This window comes from Cebidichthys violaceus, unplaced genomic scaffold, assembly GCF_023349555.1.
Source record: "Cebidichthys violaceus isolate CVI_PGR_0920_01 unplaced genomic scaffold, fCebVio1.0.p SCAF_11, whole genome shotgun sequence".
NCBI classification, from domain to species: domain Eukaryota; kingdom Metazoa; phylum Chordata; class Actinopteri; order Perciformes; family Stichaeidae; genus Cebidichthys; species Cebidichthys violaceus.
In genome coordinates, this window is record NW_027176274.1 from 9396739 (window position 1) to 9407065 (window position 10327).

Sequence of the window (10327 nt, forward strand, 5' to 3'; positions counted from 1 at the left end):
TGTCTGTTCACAATCAATTGATTACCTTATGCAAGGAGAGTTTAACTGTTAGAAATAAACCGTTAAACATTTGTCACATGTTGTAATTTTCAGTATGTGGGCTTACTGTGGGCCACGCAGCAAAGGAATGTTTTTAAATATTCCCTCTGTGACCAAAGACAGGGCTTATTTAAAGATACCACACAAGAGTTTTCCAAAATCCAGCACTGCTCTAGTTATTCAAACCACCACTTTTCCTCTCTCTTCTTCCCAACAGGATGGATGGAACCAAAACCATTTCCTCACTCCAGTGTCAACACTTGAACGGGACAGGTTCAAGTCCCAGCCCACCCTCCCCACCAGCACCATTCAGATGTCCCCAGTCAACCACCCTGGTAGGCTCCAGTTTCCTACAGACCCTGCCAGATGAAAATAAACTCCGCCAGTGAAACAGGAAAACCTCTGGAATTTATTGTTGAAATGTGTTTTTCTCTTCACAGCTGCCAGTGCCACGTCGTCTCCTGCCATGCTGGGCATTAAAGAGCATAGAGACACAATCAGAGATTATCAGAGAGCTCAGTCAACTATGCAATTTTATAATCACCATGGGGACAACAATATCCATAAAAAACAGTATACAGGTACTCAAACAGTTCACACATCTGAAAGCTATTGAAAGTCCGTACAGTTAGCATATTAGTGGTCTTTAAAACTGTACTAAAACTGTATCCACTTTCTGCACCAGACTGTAATCACAGGGTGCCCTCTGGTCCTCTCGGTGCAAGGCTTTATCTATTTTATCCCTCATAACGCTCAGAGCAGATTCCATGGCCAGTCTCGTCTCCCTGCCAAGACGGTCTCTTTTATCATCTCCCCTAAAGCCTGCCAGCGCTGAGACAGTCAGTCATTTCACTTCAGAGCACTTCAGAGCTGGTGTGCACAGCAGTAAAGTGAACTGGTCAGCCAGTGGAGGACCCTTCACAACGGCGCCATTGTTAGCTGGCCCAAGTCGTAGCATGCAGACAGGGGCAGTGAGTGGGTACCCAGACATACTACAGCCAGACGAGAGCTCTTGCCAGCCTACGCCGGTTGGCGGGAGCAAGGGGAGGGAAGAGTAAACAAAGTGAGCCGCAGCCGCAACAGTCCACGCATTACATAACGAAATAGAAATTGAGTTTCCGGAATCCACCGGTCGGGTTAAGTGCCAACAAAAATACCCATCCCGTGGGCTATGCAAACAACAGAACAGCAGGGGCCAGCTCTATTATTTGGTGTTATTGCTGTCCGCAGCACAGCACAGCGCTTCTTGATCCTGCTCTATCTAAATACAGACATTTTTTATCCTATGGGGATGTGCATACTTTTTCACTGAAGTAATGAAGTGTATTTGCTTCAAGTCCTACTAAATCTTCTTTATATGTATTTATTTTTTCCAGGGTCTGGAAAGCCTTCTCCATATTACTACTCATCCCCCACAAGAGAAGAGCCCAGAAGAACACAGGTGAATACAATCAGTCTGCATAAATGTTTGGCTCTATTTCACAGGCCCTGCATTTATATCTGCTTGTGTTTTCTTTGCTATGATTCAACCCTGCCATGGCACCTCATGAGATTGTTTCCACAATGCAAATTAACTCTGTATTTACCTATTAAGTTTAGTTTTATGTGCAGAATATTTTATTAGCAACAACAAGCAGCGCCCCCTGCAATGATATAACATAATAGCATCTTGGTAATCGCATACAATAACACACATTTGAGGCATGTAGGACAGGGCACTACAAGGTGCACAGAGGCACATGTGTACACAGTTCTCTATTATTCCTTATTATATGTTGTCACTTTACTTTAGGTGTTAGTTGAAATTTTGCATATTGCATGAGTCAGCAGCTAATCAGTGTTGCATCCACGATATTGACATTATTGGAGATTTAAATGTATCAAAAACAACATAAATATAACCAAGGAAAGCTTTGCACTAGGACTTATTTTCATTATTGTTTTATCTGTGGATTATTTCTCAATTAACCAATTGGTTATGAAATGAAAATAGACACAATTTCCCAAAGCCTAGGGTGATATCTTCAAAAGGTTGTTTCGTCTGAACAACAGTCATTCAAACATTCAATTGCCAATTTACAAGGCAGAAAAGCAGCTCAAAGAGAATGTTTAACATTTTTGCCTGATAAATGACTCAACACAATTAAATGAATTATACTTTTTTGTTGATTGATTTTTTTTATTTTTTTATCAATGTTTGCTTCTAGTAAGTGTTTGATAATAATAGTACAAGGCCGTTGTTTGAGATCCTTCCACCACTCTGTATAAACCTGGCGAGGATGACCGGCTCTTCCACCCCACTTGACTAATACAAAGAGACTGACGCGTATTACACTGCGGATAAATGGCGATGCCGGGAATGACCCAGCACATCAGCTATTGTCTGAGCGAGAGTGATTGTGACTGCTGGGATTGGGATGGTCTGGGTGCGTCTCAGGCACCTGTCACTGCGGGACACATCCATGTGTGCCCATTCAGATAACAGGCACAGTGAGAAGGAGGCAGGAGGGAGGAGATGTCGGAGACAAAAGAGAGAGTTCTCTTGTGTCCTTCATCTCATCACGTTTAGGCCAGTTAATGTTCGAGGACAGTCGTCACCTCATTTATTTCAGATAAATTCCTTCTATCTTCTGGATTCATAGCATTTACCTTGACGCAGTTTTCTGTTGCGTTAGTGTCTGGAGACGTGTCGGCTCTGAGGTGTTTGATTAGTTTACTGGCTTAAATAAACAACTCCAGCCAGACAAGAGTGCATTTAGCTGAAACTGCCGAGATGTCAGCATCTGTTTCATTTTATTACCAACAAGTTGGACGAATCTAACAAAATTATTTGTGTTCTTGACAGTGGTGGAAGAAGTACTCAGATCCTTAAATTGTTGGAATACTTTCAGGATATGTACTTATTTGCTTTCTGGCTTAAACCCGAAAACTACATTTTAATTTATTTACACCTCTTGTATAGATTGAACAAATATATTGTGCTGTTAGGCATATTTTGTTTCCATTGGACAGAGCAATGCTTGCTGTTTCCATTCTTTATGCTAAGCTAAGCTAACCTGCTGGCTGCAGTATTATATTTAACAGATAGACACGAGTAGATTAGTGGTATCAATCTTCATGTCTAAGTTAATTGTATTTAGTTTATATGCTTAAGGGTGATAATGCATCATAAAATTGCCATCTGCAAAGTAGCCACTAACTTTACCAGCACGTTAAATGTAGCGGAGTAAAACGTACATTTCCCTCTGAAATGTAGTGATTATGTAGCATGAAATGAAAATACCTCAAAACTGTCATTTCAATCCTTAAAATCTCTGTCCTGGTTGATTTGGCATCACCTGTGCTGGAGGTGTTTAGCCGCTCGCCTGTAACTCCTCATCTTACTGCTCCGCTGCCAAAAAGTTAAAAGTCTGAAATGACCATGTCTTGTCTTGCGGACTTGTTTCGAGTGAATAAACACAATCAACTCGAATCTTAGTGATGAATGCACCGTGTTTCCTTGGACTGCTTCACAATAAAAGCCTCCTGATATTTTTGCCAGTTTGAATGCTTTTAATATGAGGCAGTGGGAAATGTTCGGTTCGCATTAAGTCCATATCGGCTCTGATGCGGTGTGAGGAGGGTGAACAGTAAACAGTTAGAAACAGATACACTAGATTACATACAAGGATAATTTCCTGTGAATATCTTGTGAAGTCCATTTGACTCTTGTGAACTCCGCCATTAACATTAAAAAAATAAAGAGAATCAAAAAGGATTTGATTTCACGATTTGACTCATGAAATTGATTTCATGAGGATTATAACTTTTAAGTACGGCACTTGAGTAAATGTGATTGCCACTGCTGGCTCTTCATCATCTTATCTTCTCTTGTCCTTGCAGCCTGTGTATTACACAGAGGAGCCGGGCAGGAGGAACTACGATACGTACAGAATGTACCTGCAGCATCCCCACGGCTACGACGACCCGTACTTGGAGGAGGTCATCACCTACCCGCCCACGGGGGACTACAGCTCCCAGCCTCACGGACTGAAATCCACCACCAACTATGTGGACTTTTACGCTAGCACACGGAGGCCTTCATACAGGGCAGAGCAGTACCCCGGCTCTCCTGACTCCTGGGTATAGGTCTGAGGGCCAGAGGAGCACACAAGAACCGACAAAACTTTTTTCATGAACTTGGCTTCATAAGTGTTTGTTTTTAAAGTGAATGCGTGTGTGTGGAGGGGGAGTTCAACTGAGCGATGGCAGATGGAAAGATGGAATGTGTGCCAAAGAAGGAAATCAAGGAATGTTCTTTTTAAATTATTTTTTATTTAGTCGAGGAAGATGGAATCATGCTGGGGGCCTGTTGAGAGACAATCCCCTGCACTGCAGCGAGGAGACGTGCGTCCTGTCTAGATGTTAGTTTTATTTTCTTTATGAAACTCTTAGCTGTGATAGCATGGTGAAAGGTGTGAGTCATGTGAGCGAGGGTCCGCGGTAAGAGTTGAGATGGGGAATGTGTATGTGCTGAAGCCAAACTGGATCATGAACTCGTATCTGTTAAAAAAAACACACACACACACAAAAAAACAAAAATAGTACACTAATGATGTTAGATTGTACAGAGGGATAAAATTGTATCTGTACTTAATGTTGAAGCTGTGTAATGCCATGAAGTCTTGTACATTTCTTTCATTTTATTGTAAATACAGAAAAAAAACATGTTACCTGGTTTACACTCATCAGCACTGGTTAAAAAAGAAACATGTGCCATGTTAAATCTATAGATATATAAACATATGAAGAAATATGTGGACAAAGATGGCATCATAACACAACCATGCTAAAATAATAAAAGGTCAGTTTTGTTTTTTAAACCTGTGGTGTACTTGCATCTTTTCACAGGTACAGTGCAAACATATCTTTCACACTCGTTTCTGTTTCTATTCACAAACAGAACTGAGTGTGGGAGAAACCCAAAAGAGAAATCAAACTTTTCTCTCTCTTGGACAGTTTGTTCTCTGCAGTTTCCTGTCAAGGAAAAAAAACATTGCATTCACACAAACATATGTGGAAGGAGGCCAGCTTTCGATCAGCAGCTCTGTGTTTCATAAAACTTTCTAATGGCTCCACAAATCTGTAAACGTCCAGATTTTTAACTGTTTGTGTGAAAGCTTTCAGTTCAAGACACACCCTTGCAAAGGGTGTGGTATGGACCATGGACCTATCAGTGCGTTCGAGAATTACATTACCTCTCTATAAAGTAGTGATCAGGGTTGTTTTCCAGTTTTGTAAAGAATAATAATCACCATATTGAAGTAAACAAATTGACGTAACCATAAGTATTGACTATAGCCATGACCCCCCCCCCCCCCCTGTGTAGCTACGCTAAAGCAGAAAAGTAGCAGGAGTCTGAATAGAAGTACTAGTAGTATAGTAGTAGGAGCAACATAATGCAAGTTTAAGATGATAAGAAAATAAAACCACAAAAAGGAAGAATTCCCCCAGGTGGTCTGTGATTGTCCTCGACCATGGCAGGATTAATATGCAAAACCAAATTCTTCTGGTTACCTCACTGTGCAATATATGCAGTTTTTCTATTCTACCTGGTCCGAGGTTTGCTGTGTGATAACTGGTTTAAACACAAAAGCACCAAAGTGACATGATGAAAGGTCTTAAAAACTGGCCTCAGGGTTTTTGGACAAAAGAGGCTATAAGATCAGATAACATCCTTAAAACCCTTATCGTGTCAGTTGATATTTTACTGCATATTTCCAAACAAGTGTGTTAGTCATTTGACAAACAGCGGGCTTCCTGTTCTCTGCACTTTGCGCAAGAACATATTGTACAGACTCAATCATGCGCTCATAAGACACAGAATATAAGAGCATATGTGTTTGTTTAGACAGAGCAGTGAGTCTGACACACATGACCCTGCTGGAACCTGCAGCAAAGCAAAAGGACAAAGTCATAAAGGACAACTTGGAGAAACAAAGGATTTTTGTTATTTGTATGTGTCGAAGCAGATGGCAAATCACATGGGATTTAATCACACACATGGTTGCACACCCAGAGGTGTGTTCATTTGTGTGTTGATTGGCATCCTCCTGACTCCTGTTAGACCTGATCAGGTGTCTTTAAGTTGAGTGACACTTCTAATGAAGGAGAGGTCTTTTAAAGAAGACAAAACGCATTAAGCCAACCTCACCCTGAGGATGAGTCTATTATTCAGCCAAAGTAACTGAATACAGTGAATATTTACAGCTGTAATCATACAGTGTAGTATACTGATATCAATGTTTACTTCAAGTAGAAAGAACTGAATGTGTATTTTAAGATACCTGAGAGCAACTTGCAGCAAAGCGTGGCAGGGCATATGCATTTTTTACACAAAAGCACAAAGATCATTTTCAGACCCTAATAGAGAGTTTGTTTTGGTAGTTTTATTAGTTGCACTGAGTTTGTTTTTTATATATGCCTTAATGAACTACGTTGGTGTTCGAACGTGCATTTATTTCAGGTCCCGTGTTTCTGTCAGGCAGCCTCAGAGCACTTTTGTATTGTGGCGCTTCTTAATTTGGATTTGCCAAGATTTTCAAAATAAGACAGTCCTTCAAATAAAAATAAAATAAAATAAGACATACTATCTATTTTTCTGAGAAATTAACTGGAAGTGATCACAATGAGACATTGTATCGTTGTTGTTGTTGTTGTTTCGTTTTATAAGTCAGAGCTCCACATCAGTGAAACATTCTAGGTGTCTCTCTAAGCTGCGTGCTTCCTGTTAGCCAAACAGGACGTCATCTCTGTTTGAGCATAAAAACAACCGAGTGGGCGTTGAGAAGAGTTGTTAGTGTGGTGCTTTCTTTGCTTTGACTCCGGAAAGTTTTTCAAAAATGGTGCAGCAACTCTCCAAATCTGGAGCGAAGGAGACTCCTCTGCTGAAAGCTGGTCATCCTCCTGCAGGTAAACTGTTGTTCGCACGCACTTCGTGTTGCAGCGTGGAGTTTTATTTTGAAGACAATAAAGCCAAAACGTTGTTGTTTTTCACAGCTCGCTGCTCGACCCAGATAGAGCGAGACGTGCAGATTTAAGACGTTAAATCAAGTAGTTAATCTGTGTTTTGTAATCCTATTATGATGCACAGGTTGCTACAGTGTAATCGTGTCGTGTGATTCGCTGATTTCTGTTATGCTAATTGCATCCATCGGGCTACTTTTGTGTTCTCCCTCACGCTCTTTCTTTTCAAGCAGGCCTCCGCTGAAAGTAACACAATGTTCTCATCGGCTGAATCCTCATACAGGCACGAAGAAACGCATGCAAAACCCCCGTCGTGCAAACCGACTGTTGTTAGAAGCAATTTCACGATCGGAAAAAAAAATCGTTATTTTTATTTTTTTATTGTTTTGTAGGCAGCCTCCCCTTTTTAGCATGTAAACGAACCGCCGATGCCCTACTTGTTTGCATTTTAAGTGAGCATTGCACGATTCATGGAGAGCTGCTTAAACGTCTAACTCACGTCGAAAAGACATTGCATTAGTAGTTTTGTAAAAATTAGCTTCTTGTGTGGCCCCATCATCATCATCATCATCACAGCCTGGCTTTAGTGAGGGCGTGACTTCTAAGTCGTTAAATCAAAGAGGGATTTTTTCTTTTCTTTTAATTTCAATGATTAAGTCTAAAAAGGTTAATAAAACGGGGAACCAATCTGAAAATCTTTTTTTGTACTGTTTTTTATTTTCGTGTGCCCCTTCAGATTGATGCTGACCCACAGGTTGGAAATAATGTGCCACTTGCTCAACTTGGACTCCAGTTATCTTCGAATAATACTTTGGCCACTTGTATACAAATTTGAATAGCAATATAACTCCACAAAAGTAATATTTCTAGCCTGAAACTAGTTTTGTAGAGGATCTAGTTTTATCAAAGTCTACAGAAAGGAGGGATCCCCTGCATGCAATAATCTTTAAAATCTGACAAACACAGGGGCTACAGAGCTGATTTATCTATATTTTTGTAGATAACCCGAATTTAAACCATTTTCTTCTCTGGGTCAATAGTGATGGCTGGAGGTAAACGGGTAGCCAAGAAAAGCATGGAAGAGAGTGGTGGCCATGGGACTCCAGAGAAGGAGACCAAGAGGTCTGATAAACCAAGGTTGGCTGGCAGTGTTCATCTTTTAAAATATAATAAATGGGTTTGAAATGTTAACTAAAAGGCCATAAAAATGGATATTGTCTCGCACCATAAAATGTTAGAAAGTTCAGCAGTATTTTGGTCTAGTAGATTACTGAAATTTTGTTTTTAAGTTAGTAAAACTTCTCGATACATGTGATCTTGCTGCAGGTCCCTTGCCACCTCCAACAGGATGCAACAAGTTAATATTCTTCTGGCAGGAACTCTCGACAAGGTAAAGAAAAAAACAAACATTGCTTTTTTTTTTCTTTTTCTTTTTTTTTCTTTTTTTTTATAAATGTCACTGTGCCTGTCATGCCACAGTGTGTAATAAACTCGTGCCTGTTTGCAGCTGAGCCATGACTTTCCAGAGACGCCAGTGAGCGTGAGGCACAGCAAGCTGCGCCCCGCAGTGGAGAAGCCCCACTCCCCCCGGACCTTTTCCATCCAGCAGCCCAGGAAGTTTTGAACAACATGTGTTTAAGACTGTCCCAGAGGGAATCGCGTCAAGTCAACGGTGAAAAACAAACCTGAAGTGTTAGACACGTGAGAGGACTGGCAGGTTGTCTGTAAAGTGTCTGCGTTTATGGAGAGAGAGCTTTCATCGAGCTCTCTGTTTACTTTCTAGGCTGTGCTTGTTTGTGAGAATACTATAAACAACCATTTTGAATTTGTCTTTTCTAGTGTAAGAGAAATGCTGTAGTTATATTTCCCAGCTGATGAAAACCAGATGGTGTTTGGGTATGTTAATGTGAGGGTTGGGGGTTGTTAAGTGAGGTTTTTGAGAAAGCTTTTTTTTTTTCTATTTGTTTTTTCCACTGAAATCTTCACTATGTATTGCTTGGCTCTTATTAGATTTGATTAAAAAAAAGAATAAAAATAAATAAAGATGAATAAATTGCTTTGCTAGATTGCAGATCTTCTTTTTCCTCCTGTTTATTTTTGCAGTAAGCTACAATGACCACTAGGTGGAAGCAAAGTGCCATATATAACAAAGAAGTAAGGTTCTTTGTGAACTTCAAAAATCAAACCCTTTCAACCTTCATTGCTTTTTTAGGCATTTATTCACTTTTATACACACTCCTGTGCATTGCAAAAACTACAACAAGTGGCTCCAAAAACAAAATCCCAAATTGTCCTCCAAAGGAGTTATTTGAGTATCACTCTTGAATTAAGGTTTCCATTGTGTTTGGTGATTCACCGTTAAGTGGTGTGAATAGAAGAACTCTTTGGGAACTTCCCATAAAGGCTAGCTAGGTCTTGTCGGTCAACAAGAGCCACAGAGACTGCTCAGCTTTGCTTGAGGGCAAATTACTCCAACAAAATGTTGTATCTGCAAGAGAGGACAGCGGTTAAGTAAAACAAAGAAGATGCATGCTGATTTAGGGTCAGATTTATGGGTAAAGTTGTATCCTGCAGGCTGGAGTCAGGCATCTTCATATGCATGAAATCATATAGCCAGCCTGAAGTTTGTTTTGGGGAAATGCCACACATTGGGCCTGCAGAGAGCATTTTCTCCAGGGCAGATTCAATTTTACATAATTTTCTGCACCATTCTAAGTTTGATTAAAGCATCCTGATTTATAGCTATGTTTTTTTTTTGTGCCCATTTTCTTTAAACATCCCAAGAACTAAATCATTTGTTTAACCAGTATTGTGATTTATTTCAAAATGTATGCTCACTCAGACCCTATTTTCAGAAATAGGTTGTGCATATAATATGTGGGACTTTTTAATTGACAGGAAGTATAAACTACAGTACCTGGCCGTGGGTCATGAACACTGTCTTTTAGTAATGCTATACTTATGCACACCCACACTACAGAATGTGCCTTTGTGTCTTAAGTTATCAGTTTCAATAAAAGCCCTGCGAGCGTGGAAATACCGCAGCTACTCCAATCCTAATCCCCGAACAGGTTGAGTGTGAGCATGCAAGTGTGTTTGCCCCGTTCTTGTGTGTCATGCCGTCCATGTGTTCACTCGTGACCTTTTTGTTTGCATCAGAAAGCCCTCAAACAATATCCGCTCGTTTGTTCGCCAACAAAGTGCTCAACGATAGCCCTTGCAAACACAATGTGCCGACCTTAAATTCTCTCTGTGACGCTCATGCTGTTCACACATGCCTTTG

The 10327-nt window shown here is 40.4% G+C and overlaps 2 protein-coding genes across 6 annotated transcripts in view; both read left to right on the top strand.

Moving 5' to 3' along the window:
- Positions 1-4901, top strand: part of LOC137867248 (plakophilin-4-like) — a 72048-nt gene extending 67147 nt beyond the window's left edge. For all 5 annotated transcript variants that reach the window (XM_068703749.1, XM_068703767.1, XM_068703758.1 and 2 more), the window contains 4 exons: positions 257-374; positions 480-620; positions 1416-1480; positions 3922-4901. In XM_068703749.1, coding sequence (XP_068559850.1) covers positions 257-374; positions 480-620; positions 1416-1480; positions 3922-4167 — 570 coding nt within the window. In that variant the 3' untranslated portion in view covers positions 4168-4901. The remainder of the gene's footprint in view (positions 1-256; positions 375-479; positions 621-1415; positions 1481-3921) is intronic.
- A 1940-nt stretch (positions 4902-6841) lies between these two features.
- dap1b (death associated protein 1b) lies at positions 6842-9115 on the top strand. The gene is made up of 4 exons (XM_068703796.1): positions 6842-6990; positions 8085-8181; positions 8371-8434; positions 8552-9115. Exons 1-4 carry the CDS (start codon positions 6921-6923, stop codon positions 8666-8668), a joined length of 348 nt encoding a protein of 115 aa, XP_068559897.1. The 5' UTR covers positions 6842-6920; the 3' UTR covers positions 8669-9115.
- Positions 9116-10327: the final 1212 nt, after the last annotated feature.

Excerpts from the sequence above, each read along its gene's own strand:
- dap1b (XM_068703796.1), top strand. The coding sequence starts at position 6,921 with ATGGTGCAGCAACTCTCCAAATCTGGAGCGAAGGAGACTCCTCTGCTG. Across the intron at positions 8,182-8,370 it reads AAGAGGTCTGATAAACCAAG|GTCCCTTGCCACCTCCAACA; the intron begins GTTGGCTGGCAG and ends ATCTTGCTGCAG. Across the intron at positions 8,435-8,551 it reads TGGCAGGAACTCTCGACAAG|CTGAGCCATGACTTTCCAGA; the intron begins GTAAAGAAAAAA and ends GCCTGTTTGCAG.